General features: G+C 38.2%; 1 protein-coding gene across 5 annotated transcripts in view; it reads right to left on the reverse strand.

Annotated features, from left to right (window-relative positions):
- The window catches only part of TTC17 (tetratricopeptide repeat domain 17), a 147,147-nt gene that overhangs the window by 88,788 nt on the left and 32,782 nt on the right, over positions 1-25,577 (reverse strand). For all 5 annotated transcript variants that reach the window (XR_002341496.1, XR_002341497.1, XM_021083171.1 and 2 more), the window contains exons 3-15: positions 20,017-20,186; positions 19,264-19,375; positions 18,909-19,040; positions 15,950-16,059; positions 15,214-15,358; positions 14,549-14,688; positions 12,919-13,079; positions 10,517-10,629; positions 7,783-7,929; positions 6,090-6,205; positions 5,768-5,933; positions 4,258-4,335; positions 3,902-4,126 (exon numbers count right to left, since the gene is read on the reverse strand). Coding sequence is in view for 3 of the 5 variants with exons in the window: in XM_021083171.1 (XP_020938830.1) it covers positions 3,902-4,126; positions 4,258-4,335; positions 5,768-5,933; positions 6,090-6,205; positions 7,783-7,929; positions 10,517-10,629; positions 12,919-13,079; positions 14,549-14,688; positions 15,214-15,358; positions 15,950-16,059; positions 18,909-19,040; positions 19,264-19,375; positions 20,017-20,186 (1,815 nt within the window). In the remaining 2 variants the exon portion in view is untranslated. The remainder of the gene's footprint in view (positions 1-3,901; positions 4,127-4,257; positions 4,336-5,767; positions 5,934-6,089; positions 6,206-7,782; positions 7,930-10,516; positions 10,630-12,918; positions 13,080-14,548; positions 14,689-15,213; positions 15,359-15,949; positions 16,060-18,908; positions 19,041-19,263; positions 19,376-20,016; positions 20,187-25,577) is intronic.

A 25,577-nucleotide genomic window follows, 5' to 3' on the forward strand; every position in this document is an offset into this window, starting at 1 on the left:
AAACATTTAGAGAAGTGCTAACGCCTCTCCTTCTGAAACTACTTCAAAAAATTGCAGAGGAAGGGATACTCCCAAGCTCATTCTATTAGGCCCCCATCACCCTGATACCAAAACCAGACAAAGATACCACACAAAAAGAAAACTACAGGACAGTTTCACTGGTGAACATCGATGCAAAAATCCTCAACCAAATACTAGCAAACCGCATCCAACAGCACATTAAAAGGACTGTACAACATGATCAAGTGGGATTTATCCCAGGGATACAAGGGTTCTTCAGTATCTGCAAATCCATCAGTGTGATACACCACATTAACAAACTCAAGAATAAAAACCATATGATCCTCTCAAGAGACGTGGAAAAAGTCTTTGAGAAAATCCATCACCCATTTCTTTTTTTTTTTTTTTTTTTTTTTGTCTTTTTGCCATTTCTTGGGCAGCTCCCGCGGCATATGGAGGTTCCCAGGCTAGGGGTCGAATCGGAGCTGTAGCCACCAGCCTACGCCAGAGCCACAGCAACGCAGGATCTGAGCCGCGTCTGCAACCTACACCACAGCTCACGGCAACACCAGATCTTTAACCCACTGAGCAAGGGCAGGGACCGAACCCGCAACCTCATGGTTCCCAGTCGGATTCGACAACCACTGCTCCACGACGGGAACTCCCCAACACCCATTTCTGATAAAAACCCTTCAGAAAGTGGGTATAACGGGAACCTACCTCAACATCATAAAGGTCATATAGGACAAACCCAGAGCGAACATCATTCTCAATGGTGAAAAGCTGAAAGAATTCCTGCTGAGATCAGGAACAAGACAAGCATGTCTGCTCTCGCCACTACTCTTCAACATAGTTTTGGAAGTCCTAGCCACGGCAATCAGAGATGTAAAAGAAATAAAAGGAATCCAAATTGGAAAGGAAGAAGTAAAACTATCGCTATTTGCAGATGACATGATACCATACCTAGAGAACCCTGAAGACTCTACCAGAAAACTGTTGGAGCTCATCCATGAATTTGGCAAAGTCACAGGATACAAAATTAATACACAGAAATTGACGGCATTTCCACACACTAACAATGAAAGAGCAGAAAGAGAAATTAGGGAAGCAATCCTGTTTACCATCACATCCAAAAGAATGAAATACTTAGGAGTAAACCTAACCAAAGAGACAAAAGACCTGTACTCTGAAAACTATAAGACACTGATGAAAGAAATCAAAGACGATGCAAATAGATGGAAAGATATACCATGCTCTTGGATATAAGACCAGACAACATAAAACTCTTAGAGGAAGACACAGGCCAAACACTCTCTGACATATATGACACCAACATCTTCTCAGATCCACCTCTTAGAGTACTGACAGTAAAAAGAAAAACAAACAAATGGGACCTACTCAAACTGAAAAGGTTCTGCACAGCAAAGGAAACCCTTAACAAAACGAAAAGACAACCCACAGAATGGGAGAAAATCTTTGCAAGTGAATCAACTGACAAGGGATTCATCTCCTAAATTTATAAACACCTTCTGCAGCTCCATACCAAAAAAAACAAACAACCCCATCCAAAAATGGGCAGAAGAGCTAAACAGACAGTTCTCCAAAGAAGACATACAGATGGCCAAAAAACACATGAAAAGATGTTCAACATCACTCATGATCAGAGAAATGCAAATCCAAACGACAATGAGGTACCACCTTACACCAGCCAGAATGGCCAGCAGCAAAAAGTCTACAAACAAGAAGTGCTGGAGAGGGTGTGGAGAAAAAGGAACCCTATACACTCTTGATAGGATTGTAAATTGGTGCAACCACTGTGGAGAACAGGATGGCGATGCCTCAGAAAACTAAACATAGAACCACCATTTGATCCAGCAATCCCACTCCTGGGCATCCATCCAGAGAAAACCATGATTCGCAAAGACACATGTACTCCGATGTTCACTGCAGCACTCTTTTTAATAGCCAAGCCAGGGAAACAGCTTAAATGTCCATCAACAGAGGAGTGGATCAAGAAGATGTGGTACATATACACCATGGAATATTACTCAGCCATTAAAAGGAATGAAATACCAGCATTTTTGGCAACATGGATGGACCTAGAAATCATCATGCTAAGTGTAGTCAGCCATACAATGAGACACCAACATCAAAAGTTTTCATTGACATGTGGAATCTGAAAAAAGGACAGACGGAACTTCTTTGCAGAACAGATGCTGACTCACAGACACTGAAAAACTTATGGTCTCTGGAGGAGACAGTTTGGGGGATGGGGGGATGTGCTTGGGTTATGGGGTGGAAATCCTGTGAAACTGGATTGTTATGATCATTATACAACTACGGATGTGATAAATTCATTTGAGTAATAATAATAATTAAAAAAAAGTATTTCCAAATGCTGATAGGATCTGACAGGAGATAGGGTCTGATTAAGATGTATTTTGGGGATAGTCATTGATTCATTGATTCATCTTTTTATTCTTGTAGTATCACAGTATTTATCTGAAATTTTCATATAAGTTTCAAATATGGAAAGGCAACTAATCTTTAAAGGTGCTCTTTTGTCTTCAGACAAATACTGCCTAATTGCCTCAGCTGGTGGCAGAAAAACATGAACCATGAGAAGTATCAAGGGAATACAGCTGTGCTGAGTGTTCCATTTGGGTGCTCACTTCATCACATCCCATATAGAGCATCTATTCTGCTATACCCACACCTGGTGCATAGTAAACATTTGATAAATATTTGATGTACTTCTCTGACAACTTGGCCTGCTATAAAACAGTGATTGTAAACTTTTACTTAAAATCCAGTTGTGAATTTGCCTATTTCAAAGGAAACTCTTCGCAGCCAACATTTTTTTTTTTTCCAATATTGAAAAAAAACATATTTGGGACACTTCAAATAAATCTAAGCTATTATGCACACTTCTTCTAAAAGTTTCTTTGGGGATGAAACTCAGAAAGATTTAGACACTAAGTATAAAGGCAATTTAATTGTATATTTATTACAACTACATTTCATTAAACCTAAATATCATCAACTATAACATGAATCCTTATTTCAGAGATGTTAAAATATGAAAATAAAGAAATGATATTTTAGAAACTATGGGAGTTCCCATCGTGGTGCAGTGGTTAACGAATTCGACTAGGAACCATGAGGTTGCGGGTTCGGTCCCTGGCCTTGCTCAGTGGGTTAAGGATCCGGCGTTGCCATGAGCTGTGGTGTAGGTTGCAGACGCGGCTCGGATCCTGAGTTGATGTGGCTCTGGCATAGGCTGGCAGCTACAGCTCTGATTAGACCCCTAGCCTGGGAACCTCCATATGCCGCGGGAGCGGCCCAAGAAATGGCAAAAAGACAGAAAAAAAAAAAAAAAAGAAACTATGGAATTAACATAAAGCAGTGATGTGATTCTGTGGACTGTATGTGGGAGGTTCAGGGCATGAGTATTGATCTACCTGTCTATTCCTATCAAAACAACCTTTAAACTGTACTTTGGCCTTGTTGGTATAAAGATAGCTAGAAACTAAAGTTGTAAAACAGTATAATATTAAGCAATGTGCATACTGTAATGAGTAGGACAAAATGAGAAGCAGATATTTCAGACATAAAAATGTGGCAGTATATTTTTCACAGCTAGGTCATTCTTATTTAAATGTTTTTCTAAAAAATTAACTGTACAATTTATAAACTTCATTCATTTAAAAACAGATAAACATATTAAAAATAAAACAAAACAAAAATCTGTTTTATACCCTCTCAAAATGTGCAAATTCTACTCTGAAAAACAAAACATATAAGCTTTTTCATGCCTTCTCTATAAAAATACAAATTATACTCTGAATTTAAGTTATCATTACTTAGAATATATATGCTACAAAGAAACATAAAACCTCACCTCAGAGCTATTGACAGCCAAAGCTTGAAGCAGCAGTTTAGTAGCATCAAGGTGAAGGCCATAGTGAATCAAAAGGTTGGCCAAGTTCACAAGAGGAACATCCTGGTACTGAAGTGGAGCCAAATTCAAAGCCCTCTGGAGACAAGCAATAGCAAAAGTGCTGTTTCCTACCGCTCTCCAGTAAAGTCCAGCTTCATTGAGTATTAGCCAGACAGGCGCATTTGGCTGAAAAACCCCAAACACTTCATTAATACAAAAATACAAAAGTACTTGTTCTAAAAAGAATTTTAATAAATGCATTTTAACCTATAATTGCTGAGCATTTAAATTTCAGATGTCTGAAGTAGGCAACTCACCTTGTTAATAGCATGAAATAAGAAAGACCCAATTTCTTCTTCTGGGATAGTATAGTTATTAATACGGGAAAGCAAAATCTGAAAACATCAAAAGAAGACTGAATCAATTGAAAATAACAGGGAAGCCATGAAAAGAATTTCTATAGATGGCAGTCTTTACTTGAGCACCTCAGGAACAGCTAATTTGAACAGATATTTATAATTACATAAATAACGTGAAGTCATTAACATATCAACAGGTGTTGCTCTGCTCATATGTATGCCTTAGTTTCCTTTTATTAGAAGAAGGTAAAAGATAGCAGTTCCCATCATGGCTCAGCGGAAACAAATCTAACTAGGAACCATGAGGTTGTGGATTCGATCCTGGCCTCGCTCAGTGGATTAAGGATCCAGCGTTGCCATGAGCGGTGGTATAGGTCACAGATGAGGCTCGGATCTGGCACTGCTGTGGCTCTGGCGTAGGCTGGTGGCTACAGCTCTGATTCGACCCCTAGCCTGGGAATCTCCATATGCCGTGGGTATAGCCCTAAAAAGCAAAAAAAAAAAAAAAAAAAGTTAAAAGATATATACACTACGTACTTATTAAGATGATCTATCATTTCCCCATTAAAGTCAACATAAGTGTCTAGAACCAAGTGGGGAATTATTCAGAAGACAAAGCATGCAATACCTGATGCAATTAAAATGTGCTACTTCCTAGCTGGCAAAGCACCAGATTCTCAATCTACTTTATATTCTTACAGCGCTTATATAACTATAAGCAACTCTTAGGCTGGGATCATGGTTTGTTTATCTATATATTCCTAGCACTCAAAACAGTGCCTGGTGTTTAATGTTTTTTGCCTCAGTAAATGTTTGTGGAATGTAAGCAGTAAAAGCTCATAATTTTAAATTAAAAAAAAAACAAAAACGGTAACTGTGACGGTCTGTTTTCTTTGTAAAAAGGACATTTTCTCATCATTTGTATCCATGGAATGGTGTCTAATACAGGAAGGTTATACTCAGAAGATAACATTCCTGGTTATATATAACTAATATGAACCAAAGAAAACATATTTATAATGTTTGCAAAGCGGGTTATCAAATTCATACAAATTCCTGAGGACCTCACATGAGCCCAGAGCAGGACTGATAAGGCCAAGGAGAGGGAATCTTCCAGCCTTCAATGTATAAATCCTTCTGGAGGTATGGAGGATGCCAAGCTAAACTGTGGTAGTCAGAATGGCCTCTGTTAGGTAAACAGAGAGTTCTGTATTACTCATCTTTGTAGCCCTCTTAGAGGAACAGTGTTGGTTGTCTACGTAAATAGCATTTGTCTACGTAAATGGCATTCTTTCAACAGCATGACTAAGTTAATTCTTAATTATTACACTAATTCTTTAATTCTATCCTTCAGTTTTATAAACTTTCAGCTAAAAAACTACCTTCTATCAATTTTTTGCTGCACCTATGAGGCTTGTGAAGTCACCCAGAATGGACGGCAATAAACACCAGCCTAAGCGAGCCTTACTTTTCGTGCATGGTCATCTGGCATTTTGGCTTTCAGATCCATGCGGACCTCTAATTCTTTCACTAAGTAGGACAGAGTCTGGCTTTTTCTGAAGTCAGTTATGGAACAGTCAGGGGTTTGGGCCTCTTCTTCTGAAGAATAATCATCACTGTTGAGTTCGTGGATCCTGGCACAAGAAAAAGGAACAAGATTCATATTCTCAAAGTTTGGATGACTTCAAAATAAAGACTTAACCTTTCAAGTCCAAGGCTGGTGCTCTCAAAGAACTGCCAGATGACAATCATGCAGAATCAAGTGCTTTGCCAAATCCATCAGCACTTGCCTGAGTCCTTTGTTTTCCGGAGGCAGAAAATATGTTGGTAATTCCCCACCAACAGGGACTCTAGGATAGCTTTCTGCACAATCTGCTCTTTTAGGCCACAGAATATGCTGTTTGTCCTAATAAAGAGAGAAAGTTTCTCATAAATTTCTTTGGACTCAATATTTCAACATGCTAAACGAACTTTGAAAAGAATATAAATGACCAAACCATAATTTAGTATTTTAAGATATATATAGACACTGTGATAAACTCAATAATATTCTCAATATTCTCTCTACTGAAGATTATTAGCCTAAGTCAGTAATTCTACCAGCTTTACCACACACTGGTTCAGGGTTGGGCAGGACTAAGTCAACTGAGCAAGTAAGACACAGGGAGAGGTTTGACTGGGGCTCCTGGCAGAGAAAAGCCCGTCTTAGTCTCTTATGCCACAAAGAAACAAAAACCAGGTTGTTCCAGCTGCTGCTGGCTTCACCTCATGACCATAAGAAAGACAGGCTTTGGGACTGAACGAATACAGGGATGGCAAATTAAAGAAAATGAAAGAAATAGGTCACTAGTGGCATTACTGGACCACTGAATAAACTATAGCCAAAGTTTGCTCTATCTTTAGACTTCCTGTAATACAAGGTAAACTTTCTTTTGTTTCAGCCAATTTAAGGTGGAGTTTGTGACTTGTACCTGGAAGCATATATACACTTATAAAACTGGCACCTTATAAAACCTTTTCTTTGCCAAAGCAAAAGTTTAACGATTGTTATTTTATTTGTAAAATTTCATTTTTCTAAATATAAATAACATGTACTAGAAGTTTACTAAACTTATATCCTAAATCTTTCAAACTTGAGAATTTATATAATATATATAATATATATATTATAAATAGTTTCTGTGGGTTAAGAACCCGACATAATGTCTATAAGGATGCAGGTTTGCTCCCTAGCCTCGCTCGGTGAGTTAAGGATCTGGCACTACTGCAATCGGTGATATAGGTCACAGATGTGACTTGGATCCAGTGTGACTATGGCTGTGGCCGGCAGCTGCAGCTCCGATTTGACCCCTAGCCCAGGGACTCCCATGTGTCACAGGTGTGGCTGTAAAAATGAAGAAAAATCTAAGTGGATGTATTCATTCTGTTAGAATAAAAACTCAATTTCCAAAAATGTAATAGGGAATAAAAAAGAAACATGGTTTCTGTTCTCATAGCTTGGTATCCCCCTGGTTAACATATAATTATTTCTGTATTAGCTTAGAAATACATACTTATTTACTTGTTTATTATCTGCATCTTCTGCAAGAAGACAAGCCCCAGCAGAGCAAGGAACTTCTTTACTATATTTATATAACAGCAGCCTGGTACACAGTTGGGAGATCAATAAAAGAATACTGATCAAATAAGTGAAGTATATACAAGCATACACTCAGCCAAGTTTAGAAACTTGTGAGGGTTGGTAATTATACTCACAGCTTTCAGTTGAATTCAAGGGCCTATTTGCCCTATTTGACTGGCAAGAACTCAAGGCAGACCCTGTGTCTTACTTGTCCACCACCTAGCGGAATGCCATTCATTTCGTCTAACAAGTGCTTGCTAAACTAACCTGAACAGTAACTCGGGCCATATTCCTCAGTGAAATTGAGGGCCACTACTTTAAGAAACCTTGTCTGAGAAATCTCCTTCATCCTCTTAACTTACCCTATATGCATCAGAGTCCCTGCCCCAGATCCAGAGAATAGAGTGGGCTACAGGAGAAGACTTGACCAAGTCACTGATATCACTCTGATTTGCTTGAACATCAAAGTTCACAGACATCATACTCGAGGTTGATGAATCCTCACCAAACTAGAAAATGAAAAGTTCAATCAAATTGGAAGCAGAAAAGGAGTTGTGACTAAAATTTTAACTCAACCCCAAAACATTAGTGAATACTCAAAATCAGAAAGAAATCACAAAGTAGGTCAGTAAAAAAGCAACAATATCTTTTAATTTTCAGAACCATGCCCCAAGAGTATTCTCTCATAGATAATGCATAGCCAGCAACTTTCAGTCAACTAAGCCATTGATGTACGAGGAAAATAGCATGGATTGTTTTCCTTCAACTTCCTTTCTAGGATTTAGTTTGTTTTAGGTTCAACGTTTAGCTGAATTAGAGGTGTGATTCATTATTCTCCTCCCCTATCTAGACTGAAATGATCACTACTTTATAAAATCTGTGTGCTTAAAGGTTCTGAGAGTTTAACATACGGCTATCATTTAGGCATTACAGACGACAGTACAATTAATTTCAAATATTTACACCTTTCCTCCAAACCAAGGCACAGTAATATTGGACATTCTCACAAGATAACCACAGTTCCTGCATATTTCTGAAATCTTGTTAGAGAAAAGAATGGGACTAGGGAGTTCCCGTCATGGCTCAGTGGAAATGAATCTGACTACTATCCATGAAGATGCATGTGTGATCCCTGACCTCGGTCAGTGGGTTAAGGATCTGGTGTTGCCACGAGCCATGGTGTAGGTCGAAGATGCGGCTCAGATCCTGAGTTGCTGTGGCTGTTGTGTAGGCTGGCAGCTGTAGCTCCGATTCGACCTGTAGCCTGGGAACTTCCATATGCCAGAGGTACAGCCCTAAAAAGCAAAAAAAAAAAAAAAAAAGAATGGGACTAGGATGGATGGAGTAGGAAAGACATGAGAAAAAGGAATGAATATGATGAATTTGTAGCTCTATACCTTTATGAATAGGAATAGATTCTTTCACTATATAGTGGTGATAAAATTTATGGACATATAATCCTGGAAGCTACACTGGTGCATGGCAGTCTTCCAAATGGTCTGTCTTGAGACCATTATATCTAAAGTTACATTGGGTTTCAGTCTATTTAATTTCTAAATATTCCCCTCTTCCCCCTTAAAATGCCTGGATTTAAGACGGGAAGCTACAGTTCCAGAGGGCATGTCTATTCTTCCTTTACTACCCTTGAAAATCAAACACAGGATATTGCTAGGAGCTGGTTCCCAAAAATCACAGGAAGCTTTTGGTCTCTACTACTACTTCTCCTCCTAAACAGCCTCTTAATTTTTGGTTCTTACTCTTTACCAATGCAGTACTGGTTTTTCCAGATTAAAGAGTTCTGACTTTTCATGGCTTGTCTTCCTATCAAAGTTGTCCTGATCCCTCAATTATATTAACTGTTTATCTCTGGAAGTTTCAATATCTAGGATTTAGGACATGATGGGTTTTCTATAAGACTCGATAAATGTTATTTTATTACCAGTATCCTTTTGGATGATAATTGGAACTCTGGTTGTGCTTACTCTCCATATCAGCATCAGCTACACGCTATCTGGTATCATTATATATTTACGCATTATTTCTTCCTAACTAGACAGGCTAGGACTTTTAAGTGTGTGTATCTACATGTGTGGACATATAAAAAGAAAGAGAGAAAAACATGTACTTAGCAATGGTGCTTAATAAAAGTTTGCTGTTGTTCATTTTGTTGATGTATTTGGTTGAAGCAACATAACTGGACTGTTGACTTCAGGAAAGAGCATGGCTACTCTTTCCCAAATTTTAAATTATAGGTCTTACTCAAATAAGTTAAAAGGGGATGTGAAGGCTTTGAGTTATAGACCAATTCTGACTTTTCATGTAGTATCAACCTTGTAGTCTTTCATGGTAAAGAAAAGAATCAAACACATATGAATACACAAACAAAGCTAATACTCTGGGAAATAGAAATGTCATTCATGGGTAACCGACTACTCTCCATAAAATCTGACTTCCTAGGAGTTCCCGCTGTGGCGCAACCGGATCTGCAGTGTCCCTGTAGTGCCAGGACACAGATTCAATCCCCAGCATGGCACAATGGGTTGGTTAAAGAATCCAGCGTTGCCACAGCTGTGGTTTAAGTCTTGGATCTGATCTCTGGCCTGGGAACTCCATAGGCCAAAAAAGAAAGTAAATAAATAAATAAAAATTTTAAAAATGTTTTTAAAAATCTGACTTCCTAAACATAAACGATAACTCAAAACCTTAAATGAGGAGTTCCCATCGTGGCGCAGTGGTTAACGAATCCGACTAGAAACCATGAGGTTGTGGGTTCGATCCCTGGCCTTGCTCAGTGGGTTAAGGATCTGGCGTTGCTGTGAGCTGTGGTGTAGGTGACAGACACGGTTCGGATCCCGCGTTGCTGTGGCTCTGGCCTAGGCTAGAAGCTATAGCTCCGATTACACCCCTAGCCTGGGAACCTCCATATGCCACGGGAGTGGCCCAAGAAATGGCAAAAAGACAAAAAAAAGAAAAAAAAAAACTTAAATGACAGTCATTCATTTTAGAGATCAAATATACAAGGAATTAATCGGAGGAGTGATACTACTCTTAGATATGCCAAAGTTTCTAAGAACTGGAAGAGATTAAGAAAAAGACCTGAACATAGTCCACATTTTCAAAGATATCGCCACGATGGTAGCGCACAGGTTGGTCCCACTGGCAATGTAAACTGTGCTGCTGGTTGACCAGACGGCATATCTGATGATTTCCTGAAATAAGAAAGTAAATTAAAATTGATGTGAAAGATCAGCAGTGTCAAATGATTCTCTTAGTCTACATCATGTAGTATCACCTTGTATTTTTCAGAGCCTGGCAGAGTACTTGCAGAGGGGGTACTTATCCAGGGGAAAACTCATAAATGGATAATTAAATTAAATCATTCTAAAGAAGCTTTAGTTTCTCCACCTATAGAACAAAGGGACTCCACTAAATAATCACTGAGATATCTTCTGGCAATTACATTCTATGACTGTAAAATCTGTTTTTTTTTTAAACTTGAACTGTTTGTTTTAATTAATTTATTTATTTCCTTTTTACAGCCTCACCTGTGGCATATATATATAGAAGTTCCCAGGGTAGGGGCTGAATCAGAGCTGTGGCTGCTGGCCTACCACAGTCACAGCAACACTAGATCTGAGATGTATCTGAGGCCTATGCCACAACTTGCAGCAAAGCCGCATCCTTAACCCACTCAGTGGGGTCAGGGATTGAACTCTCATCCTCATGGATACGAGTTGGGTTCTTAATGCGCTGAGCTGAAACAGGAACTCCTGTAAAATTTATTGATTAAATGGTTTTAAGACTTTGCCCATCTCTTTGGAGAGAATTTGCTTTATATACTTCATAACTCTATTTCAAATTTATATATAAGAAATCTGGGAGTTCCTATTGTGGCTCAGTGATAACAAATCCAACTAGTAACCATGAGATATGGGTTCAATCCCTGGCCTCGCTTAGTGGGTTAAGGATCTGATGTTGCCGAGAGCTGTGGTGTAGGCTGCAGACACAGCTTGGATCCTGTGTGGCTACAGCTGTGGCGCAGGCCAGCAGCTGCAGCTCTGATTTGACCACTAGCTTGGGGATAACCATATGATGCGGGTGTAGTCCTAAAAAGATAAAAAGACAAAAAAAAACCCTAAAAAACAACTCTGGTTGCATTCTAGTACTGAATAAATGATTCCCAGGACTGAACATAACTCTTTATACTAAAATAGCAAAGACTTGTCAGGTGAATTTTAAGATGGACTTAAATGGTCACAACTAAGGTCCAAAGGGTAAGAGGCTGTACAGACCAATATATTTATCATGGGAGAAGGAAGGATTCTATTCATTTATTCTTTGGGTCAAGCTGTACTGCTTGCTATCTGCTCCCATAGGGTTTAATCAGAAATGAAACATTCTGGAGACAACCAAATCATTGATATCATGTAAAACCAAGTTTCTATAGACCAGTAGTTCTTTTTCTCGGTCACAGACTCTAAGAGATTTTAATTAGAGCTATACACCTTCGTCTCAGAAAAAAAAATTGTGCACAGACACAATACTGTGTAAAACTTGGGGGAGGATTTCAGAATCCCCTGAAAGTAATCTGTTAATTACTTTCTTGCTTGAGACAAATTCTAGTCTAAAATCTTACTTCTAAATAAAACATTTCTCTTTAACGGAAGAAGGGAAAAAAAAGACTGTTTGGCCTCATTGCCAGTGCTGGCTGAAAAGTGTGTATGCTTTGTTTCTAGGGTGTGTCTAGAATTGTGTCAAATTGGTGTAGGGCCACAAATGTTTTCAGGCCAGTAGCAACAGTCATCAAATGGGAGATGTTAGAAAAGCAGAATCTAAGGCCCCACCTCAGACCTACTGAATCAGAATCTTCATTTTAAGAAGATCTCCAGGAACCTAGAAATTATCATGCTAAGTGAAGTCAGCCATACAATGAGACACCAACATCAAAGGCTTTCACTGACATGTGGAATCTGAAAAAAGGATAGACTGAACTTCTTTGCAGAACAGATGCTGACTCACAGACATTGAAAAACTTATGGTCTCCGGAGGAGACAGTTTTGGGGGTGGGGGGATGTGCTTGGGTTATGGGATGGAAATCCTGTGAAATTGGATTGTGATGATCATTATACAACTACAGATGTGATAAATTCATTTGAGTAATAAAAAAAATATAAAATAGGACGATCTCCAGGAGATTGATATGCATACTTAAAGTCAGAGAAGCACCAAAGGTAAGCCACAGAGGGCAAACAACTCTTAAGACTCCCAAGACACAAAAGATTTGTTTTTTACTTTAAAATGTGAATTTAAAAAAGCTAGAATGGCCAAACCAGTTTCCCAGGCCTGTTGCTACACCCACAGTGAGAATTTCATTTTCAGATTGAGAGAAGCCAGAAGTGCACCTTACACAGCTTTCCGGCTATTCGAAGTGTGAAAGTAAAGAAAGCACACTAGAACCGCTCCTAACCTGTCTTCAATGGCCTGGAGTCAGCACTTACCTAATTGTGCCTCTTTTGCCATCTGAGTCTCATGGATGATATTTCTTAGGATTTGCTCCTCCTGAATCAGCTTATGTTTTTCTAGGATCTCCTGCTGTCTCAAGTAGTGGTCGTGTTGCTTTTGATATTCTTTCAACTCATTCAGTGTTCGCTGGAGGGATCTTAACATTTTTTAATACCAGGAAATGTTACAAAGCTCTAAAATTGTGAATTTTTAAACCCGCTTAAATGCACTGATTTTCTGTTTCTCAGGAAAAATTGTTCAATTTCTCCTTTTAACACACAATCACTGTACCACAAATTTAAGAATAATAGAGCTAAATAAATGCTATTATTTTATTAAAATTTGGGAGCAAAAGGTGAGTGTGAAATTCTTCCCATAAACCACAATTAATGACATTAAATGGTATGTTGGACTTTTCCGGTGGAAAAAAAAGTACATATCAGTACACTATAAAGCTTTACGCATTTAACAACACTATTTTTCTTCACAAAGATTGTATTAGTACCATGGACATTCAAGACCTTTGTAGAATATTCCTTTTCATCTTTTCCTTTGCTTCTACCTACAGACAAGGTTAAGAGAAAAGGGCACATAACCTTGCTCTTGTGCTCTGGTTCCTTGGCTTACAGATTTGGCGGGGGGGCGGAAATCACAGAAACTTTGCTTAGGAAGGAATATTTCCTATCACCTGGTATTGCTTGGTTATATTTAGTCACAAAAATCTTAATGCCTATTATACTGTAAACATGTGGAGATTTAGAAGCTGTATAGATGGTATAAGAGTATAATGCTGGAGGAAGTTCAGCCAGGGCAAGCTCTGATCAGGTATAACAGAAGCCAGGCATAAATAAGCTGTCATTCTTTCCTTTCCACTACATTAGGCTTTTAAACAGATTGGAAAATAGGCAAATATAAAAATTTAATGAAATATAAATCTCTAATAAGTATCTAATAATTCTCTAATAATTCAAGTAGACTGAAAATATTAAGGCAAATTCTATAGAGATGAACAATTCACTTCTGAGTTATGTGACATTCCTTTACTGGCACTATTATTTACAGAATTAAATACAGTATATTTTTAAATTAAGTATGTAAACTACAAGAACCAAGTACAATAGATTTCCATCACTGTACAACTTACACAAGTCGGATTAAAATGGGGGCCAAAGAATCTCTCAACATCACTAAACCAACATAACAATAGCCTAGCCCTAGGAGTTAAAGGGCAGAAAGATAAAGTATAGCACATGCAAGTGATTTACTGACAATGTACGCTATAAAAATAAAGATGTAATCAATAAAATCACTGAGCATCTGGCAGCAGTACCCCCTCCATCTAACTTGATAAAAGTAACTGATGATCCAAATTGTCAAGATCTGATTTTCAAAAAAAAAAAAAACTGATTGACAGCATTTACTATTAACATTCTCTATATCCTGGAATCCTTTACATAAACACTGACTTGTGCTAAACCCCCTGGATTTGGAGAAAAAGGACAGGGCTAGCTGTAGTGAAAAGATGTTTTTTCTTAATTCTAATGAACAAATTAACACTGATATCCTACACAGGTCTAACCTAAGGTTCTATGGTGCTTATGCAGTGAAATTTTTTCTCCCAATTACCTATGTTGAGCTTCTAATTTCTGTTCAAGTTTTTGCTGACACAGAACAGCATGCTTCCTCTTTATAGCTTGCTCAAACCCAGGTTTAGCCTGCAAAGCATGGTCATAACAGAGCACTGAGTGGTTATATTCCCCAAGCATCTGTAGAGACAAAAACAAACACACACACATACACAAACGCAAGGAGAAAAATGTTAGCCTGGCTGCATGTGTCCAAACCCTCTAGTGATTTACAAAATCACACCAAGTCTCACACAGTGAACATTATTTCAATCAGTGGCCAAATCTCCATAACATGAAGCAACACTATATAAGACGGCTCAACTGGAAGTACTGCCATCTTAAGAGGGGTACTCTGCATTCCTATCAATTTAACTATTTTCTTTTTTGTCAAGAGACTAGGACACTTATAATTCATTACTGTCATAAAAGTTTTTATCCTGTAATTTCTTCACTTCTATCCTTTTTCATGTTTGGACCACAGAGGGGGAAAGGTATTTTTTATTGAAAAGGGAAAGAAAAAAAGAAAGAGCGAGAGGAAGGAAGGGAGGAAAGGAGGGAGGGAGAGGGAAAGGGAAAGGGAGAGAGGAAGGGAGGGAGGGAGGGAGGAAGGAAAAGAAAAAATACCAACTGGATTTGTTCACATAAACAAAAAGTTGTATTTACTGCATATATATTTCCTAAAGTATAATAGCTGGTGAAGAAGTCACTGTCGTCCAGAGCTGCGTGGACCACGACAGCAGCATCAGCAGAGAAGTGTGCTCTGTGCAGAACATTCGCCAAGTTGACCAGGGCAATATCTTTATTGTGCCTAAAAGAGGAGACATAATTAGATGTTAGGAAAAAAAAAAAAACATGTGCTCTACAATTACGTATAACTACCTGACAAGGGGAAATTACATTCAAAATTACTGAGCTTAAGAAAATAACTTTGAGTTTACTTATAAATGGGGAAAATAATTTAAGAAAATCCTAATGTTCAATTTTACATAATTGATGATGCTTATTCAATCTGATACCTACAAATTTTGCCATAAATATAAGGTCTGGCAGAGATTTTATGATTTTAGATTATACCTAGGGCTTAAATTTACTTTGAGAAAATTTTAATTTATCATAGTTTCTCTAGTCAAGGTCCTTACTTTCAAGTCTTAAGTGAATCAGAGGGCATCTACATTACATATTTTTTATCCTTAATAGAAATCAGAAGTATATTATGCTATTATCATTTTGAACTCTTTGATATCTATCATTTTTGGAATGGGACTAATTTCTGGGAATAGGGATGGGAAGAATGTAAGCACAACACAATGCTGCTTCTTGTGGTTTTCTTAGGTATCGCTTCTTTAACAGTGCTGAGTTACATGGAAAATCAGGAAGTCCAGAAGGGGAGGAGTCCTACCTGGAAGAAAAGTGAAGTGCTCGCATTGCACATTCTACTACTTGATATGGCTCATTCTTTATTCTCCAGTAAAATGAGGCCATGTTATATAGTACCCACGAGGAAGAGTTCTAGAAAGTGAACAAATAACATGATTATTAAACGTAAGACAGTTTCTTCAACTCATAATGTTCAAAGTGAACACCTTTCTCTCATTTGAAATTTAAGATGACGATTAAGACTTACTACAGTAGGGATAAAGCAGAGGATAAAGTACAAATAAACTACTCCTGTCAAAAGAGTCTTCTAATGATTAGATGAGCAAGTATATTAAGTATGATGGAAACAGAGAGAACATCTGACCCCAGGCTCTTATTCCAAGGGGGAAATAAAGCCAAAAAGCCCACCAAATGGCCACAACTGTTTGGGCCCTATTTTAGGACTTCATTTTTTAATTTATTTTATTTTTATTTTGTTTTATTTTATTGCTACACCTGCAGCATACGGAAGTTCCCAGGCTAGGGGTCAAATCAGAGGTACAGCTGCCAACCTACACCACAGCCACAGCAACAAAGGATCCGAGCTGTGTCTACAACCTATGCCACAGCTCAAATCAAGTTAAAAAGAACTTCAAATAGATTTGCTCCTTTTATGGCTCGGATTTTTTATCTTCTAACATATACTGAATTTTAGACGTATGGAAGTCAAAACACAGCAGAAGATTTAAATAGACATTTCTCCAAAGAAGACAGACAGATGGCCAAAAAGCACATGTAGAGATGCTCAACACACTATTATTAGAAAAATGCAAATCAAAACTATGAGGTATCATCTCATACCACTCAGAAGGGCCATTATCAAAAAGGCTACAAACAATAAATGCTGGAGAGGGTGTGAAGGAAAGGGAACCCTCCTAAACTGTTGGTAGAATATATACTGGTACAACCACCATGGAGAACAGTATGGAGGTTCCTTAAACAACTAAATATAGAACTACCATATGATCCACCAATCCCATTCCTGGGCATATATCTGGAGAAAACCGTAATTTGAAAAGATTCATGTATCCTGATGTTCACTGCAGCACTAATTACAATAGCCAAGACATGGAAGCAACCTAAATGTTCATCAACAGAGGAATGGGTAAGAAGATGTAGTACAGGAGTTCCCGTCATGGCTTAGTGGTAACAAACCCAACTAGGATCCATAAGGACGCAGGTTCAATCCCTGGCCCCGCTCAGTGGGTTAAGGATCTGCCATTGCCTTGAGCTGTGGTATAGGTCACAGACGCGGCTTGGATCCCGTCCCTTGTTGTGGTGGCTATGGTGTAAGCCAGCAGCTACAGGTCTGATTCGATCCCTAGCCTGGGAACTTCCATATGCCACGGGTGTGGCCCTAAAAAGACAAAAAAAAAAAATGAGAGAGAGAGAAAGATATGGTACATATATACAATGGAATATTACTCAGCCACAAAAAAGAATAATGCCATTTACAGCAATATGTATAGACCTAGAGATTATCATACTAAGTGAGGTAAGTCAGACAGAAAAAGACAAATATCATATATCACTTGTATGTGGAATTTTTCAAAGGGTACAAATGAACTTATTTACAAAAGAGACAGTCTCATAGACTTTGAAAACAAATGTATGGTTACCAAAGGGGAAGGAAAAGAGATGGACTGGAGTTCTGGGAATGGTAAAGGCATACTTTCATGTATAGAATGGATGATCAACAGGGACCTGCTATAGCACAGGGAAATCTACTCAATGTTCTGCGAAAACCTATATGGGAGTGTATATGTATGGCTGAATCACTGCTGTGCAGCAAAAATTAACACAACATTGTAAATCAACTACATTTCAAAAGAATTATTTTAAAAAAAATCTGAAACCAAAAGCAAAAAAAAAACTGAACCATATCAAAAACTCAATGTTGGAGTTCCCGTTGTGGCGCAGGGGTTAACGAATCTAATTAGGAACCATGAGGTTGCGGGTTCAGTCCCTGCCCTTGCTCAGTGGGTTAACGATCCGGCGTTGCCGTGAGCTGTGGTGTAGGTCGCAGACACGGCTCAGATCCCGCGTTGCTGTGCCTCTGGCCTAGGCCGGTGGCTACAGCTCCGATTGGACCCCTAGCCTGGGAACCTCCATATGCCGCGGGAGCGGCCCAAGAAATAGCAAAAAGACAAAAAAAAAAAAAAAACCTCAATGTAAGTTTACCTAAGAAGAGAAATTTCAAATTCTGCATGTAAAAAAAAATCATAAGATTTAAGATAAAATAGGAAAAACACATGGCAGCCAATGTTTAATATCTTTAATATATAGGTAGCTCATAAAAAAATTGGCACAACATCATAAATCAACTATACTTTAATAAAAAAATTAGTTAATTAAAAAACAAATATTTTAAACAGAAGGAAAAAAAAGGAGATGTTCTCTTGGAGTTCTCTTGTCATGCAGTGGGTTAAGGACTGGGTGTTGTCACTGTTGTGGCTTTGGTTGCTGCTGTGGCATGGAACTGATCCCCGGCCCAGGAATTTCCAAATGCTGCAGGTATGGCCAAAAAAAAAAGTAAATGTTCTGTTAAAAGAAAATTACATGAAGATTTAACGGTTGGTGGCAATTTTTCTTTCTGTTCAGAGAACAGTGACAATCTATGTATTTATTGTGTGTAGATATATAAAAGACATTAATGTCAAATTTTTGTTCACATTCAAAATATATGATCTAGCCTGTGAGCCTTGTTGCTTATATTAGTTTATAATTTGTTCTTTTTCATGAATTAGTTTAAATAAAACTTTTTGGTATCTCTTCCTGGTAACAAGAACTGGATTACCAATGCTTCTCTATAACTTTGACTATACAGTTTACATTAATGTAATAATGACTTCAAATCACTCTCTAGACAAAAACAAGCTAGGAGAGAAAAATATCTCTGTTCACACAGAGGCTCCCAGCTCTTTAAGTCATTGGTAACTTACCTTCTGTAGGCCTTCATGAATGAGGTGACCAATGTCATCTATACTTCTTCCTAATCGTTTAGATAAATATGTGAAGATTGGATCTTCTTTAGGTAGAAGAGGTGCAGAAAGATTAACTCTCTCTTGCACGCCCTGAAGAGAAGAAAAAAAATGGAAAAGGAGATTATAAAACATAAAAAAAATCACAAGTAATTTGGTATCTTACATCATTTACATTGAATGAATTTTAAGAAATAGGAGATGTTTGTTAAATTATAGAGCTATTTAGGAGAAAAGAAAGAAAAACAGTATGTGTAAGAGGTTAAAGAAAAAATGAAAATGAACAAACAAAAAAACCCTAAATTACTCTACTTACTCGTAAGTGCTGAAAAGCATGTATACTATATGGAAGTTCTAGAATTTTAGTGCAATCAGGTTGCTCAGGGTCCGGAGGGACAGGAGATTCTGTGTCTATATAATCTTCAGGGCTAAAACCAAGAAGCAAGAGATAATGAATGAACTAAAAGTGACAAAATGTCCAATTTTCCTTAATTAATTCATATTCTTAAAGCATCTCACTTTACAACCGTTATCAGTCAACATGCAACCTTCTTCACATAGCTGATATTAGAGTAAAATATTTTGGAATTTTAACTTAAAGGAAATAAACTAAGAGCTAGAGAGAAAATAGTAGCTAAGTCATGGAATGTTAAGCTGGACTTTTCAAAAGCTAATATAATACTGCTAAAGTCTTTTTAGAAATGTTAAACCAGTTTACACTGCTTTACCAGTCATTAATTTTTATATATTTTTTCCAATTTGATAGATGAAATCTATCTAAATATTTCTGTATGTGCTTACTCGATTATTACTGAGAAACATTTTTTTCCACATGTTTATTGGTCATTTGTATTTTTTTAACCATACACTGTTCAATTTTATACTGTGCTATTAAATATTTTAATTGATTTATAAGAATTCTAGACATAGTATATATTTTAAACTTTCAAATTTCAATAAACTCATCAGTGACTGAGGTTTATTCTCATTAGAGAAATAATTTTTATTGATTTGAGAAAGGTCTGTTCGGGAAGAGGTAGTTTTATCTTTGAAAAGAGAATTTCTTTACCTGATGTCTTTGCTTTCCAAAGTTATGTATGTGCCATCATACAGATCTAGGTCCCCTAAGGGCACTTTGGCTTTGATGCAGTCTGGATCCTCTTTATTATGTCTCTGTTCCAGTCCTGTATCTCTGTCCTCATTCTCTTCTATGTGAATTTTTTGAGCAACTAACTGCTTCTGTTGAGAAGAAAATAAGAACACAATGGATTTTTCTAATATTTCAATAGATACCATGTAAGAATTTATTTAGTGAAATATAATTGATTTACAATGTTGTGTTAGTTTCAGGTACAGCAAAGTGATTCAGTTATGAACAGAGAGATACACACATTCTTTTTTAGATTTTTTTCCCCATTATAGTTTATTACAAGATATTGAATAGTTTCCTATGCAGTACAGGACCTTATCGTTTATCTATTGTATACATGGTTTGCATCTGTAATCCCAAACTCCTAATTAATCCCCCATTCCCACAAGCTTGTTTTCTATGTCTGTAAGTCTGCTTCTATTTTGCAAATAAGCTCATTTTTATCATTTTTAAGATTCCACATATAAGTGATATATATTTGCCTTTCCCTGATTTACTTCATTATGATAATTTCTAGGTCCATTCATGTTGCTGCAAATAGCATTATTTCATTCTTTTTTATAGCTGAGTAATATTCCATTGTATTTTATATGTGTGTGTGTGTGTGTGTATCACAATCTTTATCCATTCATCTGGACATTTAGATTGCTGACAAAAATAAGCTTCTTGAAAGAGGTGTCCATATACAGAAAGCAACAGAACAGTACTGGCACATGAGTACTTTAATATGATCTCTGACTACCTACAAACCTACATCTATCAACACAGCAATTTAATGGCTCAGCAATTAAAACTACACTGAAGTGTCCAAACATGTCATAGTTCAGTTCCAGACATCCAGCATGTTGACGGGGATACCTGGAATAACTTCCCCTAATGCCCTGTGCTCCATGAAAATTCCTGGCAGTCACATTTTTTGACCAAAACATACATGACAGCCATGTTTCTACTGCCCATATCTATTATAACATTTTCCCATACTCAGTGCATATTTTCCTAAAAGAAAAAAAGGAGAAGTCCCTCTTAACCACTTTTGAAATCCATCTCTCCCTTCCAAAAGTTTTCACTACCTTAAATTTATGCATAATTTTTATGTATATTTTAAAAAATATTACTATATTACCCTTATTCTCTTAAAATATTACTTTATATATATATATATATATATATACATACCTATATCTCCAAAGTCACATATACAACTGCATTAGAAGTTTTAAAGTTTTATATAAATAGTATTATACTGTACATATCATTCTACAACTTTCTTTTTATACATAATACTATATTTTTGAGATTTATCTACATTGGTTGGTATAGCTATACATTTTTCATTTTAATGGCTGTATAAAGATGTATTTATCTATTTTCTTATAAACCTTTAGGTTCTTTTTAAAAATATTTTTGCTATTAAATATGCTATATATTCTTACAAAAATGTCATTGTGTAAGAGTTCCAGCAGGGACTGTATTAGACACACACTTTTTGTTTATTCAGTCACTGTCAACCTGCTCTTCAAAGTGCTTATAACAACTAGAATTCTACAAACAGATTAGAATAATGTCCATCTCCTCACAAACTTACCAACATTTGGTTTTGTCCTATTTTTTAATTTATGTCAACCTGATGGTTATGAAATGTCATCTTGTTATAATTTCTGAACAAATTTGCTGCCCCTCCTTTTAAGAAGACTCTATATCACTGCTCTGCTGGACTCAGATGCAGCCAATATGACTTCCTCTGGTCAATGTAACACGAGATGTGCCATCTGCCCCTTCTGGAGGGAAGCATTTTTAGACCCAATGTATGCCTCACTATGTTCACTCTTTTCTCTCAGTTACTGAGAATAGCAATATTCAGAGAGTGTCAGCCTGGGGTGGCGTAAGAATGAGAGTGACATTTAGTATGACCTTATTGTTTTAAGCCATTAAGATGACTAGGATGTTGGAGTTCCTGTCCTGGCGCAGTGATTAACAAATCGGACAAGGAACCATGAGGTTGCGGGTTTAATCCCTGGCCTTGCTCAGTGGGCTAAGGATTGGGCATTGCCATCAGCTGTGCTATAGGTCACAGACGTAGCTCGAATTCCTTGTTGCCGTGGATCTGGCATAGGCCAGAAACAACAGCTTCCCATTAGACCCCAGCCTAGGAATTTCCATATGCCACAGGAATGGACCTAGAAAAGGCAAAAAGACAAAAAAAAAAAAAAAAAAAAAAAAAAAAAAGAAAAAGATTACTAGGATGTTATTAAATGATCTGTTTTCAAGAGGATGGGATTAAGATGCCAGAATAAAGGACTGGAACACAACATCTCCCCTAAAAACAACAAAATTCACAACTAAAGGCTGAGCAATCTTCAACCAATTGGACCATAAACCTTCAAAAAGATATCCTACTCCAGAAGACAGAGAAGAGGCCTCATCAACGGGTAGGAGGGGCAATTACATGATATAAACAACCCCATACCTCCCGGGTGGGAAGCCCCACAGACTGGAAACTAACTGGTTCACAGAGACTCACCTACACGAGTGAGAGATCTCAGCCCCACATCAAACTCTCACGTGCAGGGAACTGGCACTGGGAGAAAGAGCCCCTGGAGTGAGCATCTGGCATGGAAGGCCAGTGGGGCTTGTGCGCAGGAGCTCCACGGGACTGGGGGAAACGGAGACCCCACTCTTAAAGGGCGCACACAGACTTTCACATGCACTGGGTCCCAGGGCAAAGCAAAGGCTCCATAGGAATCTGGGTCAAACCTGACTGCAGTTCTTGGAGGACATCCTGGGAAAACAGGGCTGAATGTGGCTGGTTGTGAGGAAAGGACATTGAAAGCAAAGCTCTCGGGAATATTCAGCAGCATGCCTTTCTCTGGAGGTGGCCATTTTGGGAAAACCTGGCCCCACCCATCAGTCAGCACTGAGAAGCCCCAGGGCAAACAACAACCCAGGTGGGATCACAGCCCCGCCCCTCAGTAAACAGGCTGCCTAAAGACCCCTCAGGCACACAACCTCCTCTAATCCCATCCAGGCACTAAGCACCACCCACCAAAGGGATGAGAATCAGCTCCACCTGCCAGTGGGCAGGCATCCGCCCCTCCCATCAGGAAGCCTACAGCAAGCCCCCATACCGACTTCAGCCACAAGGGCAGCAGTCACCAGAAGTAAGACAGGCTACAACTCTAATATCTGTAAAAAGGTCACCACACCAAAAACCTACAAAAATGAGAAGACAGAGAACTATAACTCAGAGGAGGGAGAAAGGAAAAAACCACAGGAAATCAGCTAGGTGATAAGGAGATTCTCAGCCTCCAGGAAAAAGACCTTAGACTGTTGATGCTCAAGATGATGCAAGACACTGGAAATAAACTGGAGCCAAAGATGGATAGCTTACAGCAAACACTGACCAAAGAGACACAAGACAGACAACGTAAACAAGAAGAGATGCAACATACAATAACTGACATAAAAAATTCACTAGAAGCAGCCAACAGCAGAATACAGGAGGCAGAAGAACAAATAAGCGAGGGGGAGGACAGATTAGTCGAAATTATGGATGCGGAACAGAAAAGAGAAAAAAGACTGAAAACAAATGAAGAGAGTCTCAGAGAACTCTGGGACAACGTTAAACGCACCAACATCCACATTATAGGGGGCCAGAAGGAGAAGAGAGAGAGAAGGGAACAGAAAAAAATATTCCAAGAGATAATAGCCAAAAACTTCCCTAACATGGGAAAGGAACCACTCACTTGAATCCAGCAAGCACAACAAGTACCATGTAAAATAAACCCAAGGAGGACTACACCAAGACACATATTTAATCAAACGGACCAAAATTAAAGACAAAGAGAAAATCCTGAAAGCAGCTAGGGAAAAGAAACAATTAACATACAAGGGAACCCCCGATAAGGTTATCATCGGCAGATCCTTCAGCAGAAACACTGCAGGCCAGAAGGGAGTGGCATGATACACTTAACATGATGAAAGGAAAAAACCTCCAACCAAGATTACTCTACCCAGCAAGGCTCTCATTCAGATTTGAAGGAGAAATCAAACCCTTCACAGATAAGCAAAAGCTGAGAGAATATTCAGCAACACTAAACCAGCCTTACAACAAATACGAAAGGAACTTCTCTAGGCAGAAAAGACAAGACAGCAGCAGGAAACAAAAATATCACAAATGACAAGGCTCACCAGTAAAGGTATACACACAGTAAAGAGACGAAAGCATCCACGCACAATGATGCCCCCCAAATCAGAAATCATGAGAAGAGGTGGGTACAAACACAGGACGCTGGAGATGAACGTGCAATTAAGAGACCAGCAACTTAAAACAATGTCACATACATATAGACTCTTATATCACAACTTTGGAATATCTGCAAACCAAACATCTACAACTGATACACTAACAAAGACAAATCAACTCAAAGGCAACACTGAAGATAGTCATCAAACCAGAAGAGGAGAGAACAAGAAAAGAAGGGAAGAAAAAAGAGCAACAAAAACAAATCCAAAGCAATTAAGAAAATGGCAATAGGAACACGCATATCAATAATTACCTTCAATGTTAATGGACTAAACGCCCCAACCCAAACACACAGACTGGCTGAATGGATACAAAAACAAGACCCAAATACATGCTGTCTTCAAGAGACCCACTTCACTTCTAGGGACACATACAAATTGAAACTGGGAGGATGGAAGAAAATACTTCATGCAAACGGGGATCAAAAGAAAGCTGGAGTAGCAATACTCGTATCAGACAAACGAGACTTTAAAATGAAGACTATGTTAAGGGACAAAGACGGTCACGACATAATGATCAAAGGATCAATCCAAGAAGAAGATATAACAATTTTATATATCTACACACCCAACACAGGTTCGCCACAATATACAAGGCAACTGCTAACAACCTCAAAAAGACAAATCAACAAGAACACACTAACAGTGGGGGACTTTAACACCCCACTTACCGCAAGGGACACATCAACCAGACAGAAAATCAAGAAGGAAACACAGGCCCTGAGTGATGCAGTAAACCAGATGGACTTCATAGATATTCCGAGGACTTTCCATCCAAAAGCAACAGAATACACATTCTGCTCAAGTGCACATGGAACATTCTCTAAGACTGATCACATCCTGGGCTACAAATCCAACCGCGGCAACTTTAAGAAAACTGAAATCATATCAAGCGTCTTTTCCGACCACAACGCTATACGACTGGAAATCAACCACAAGAAAAAAACGGCAAAAAACACAAACACGTGGACACTCAACAACACGCTACTAAACAACCAATGGATCACTGAAGAAATCAAAGAGGAAAGTAAACAATACCTAGAAGCAAACCACAACGAAGATACGACACTCCAAAACCGATGGGATGCAGCAAAAGCCGTTCTAAGAGGAAAGTTTATGGCAATACAAGCCTACCTCGGGAAACAAGAAAAAGCTCAAATAAACAAGCTGCTAACTTT

The sequence above is a fragment of the Sus scrofa genome, chromosome 2 (genome assembly GCF_000003025.6).
Source record: "Sus scrofa isolate TJ Tabasco breed Duroc chromosome 2, Sscrofa11.1, whole genome shotgun sequence".
Taxonomy (NCBI): Eukaryota; Metazoa; Chordata; class Mammalia; order Artiodactyla; family Suidae; genus Sus; species Sus scrofa.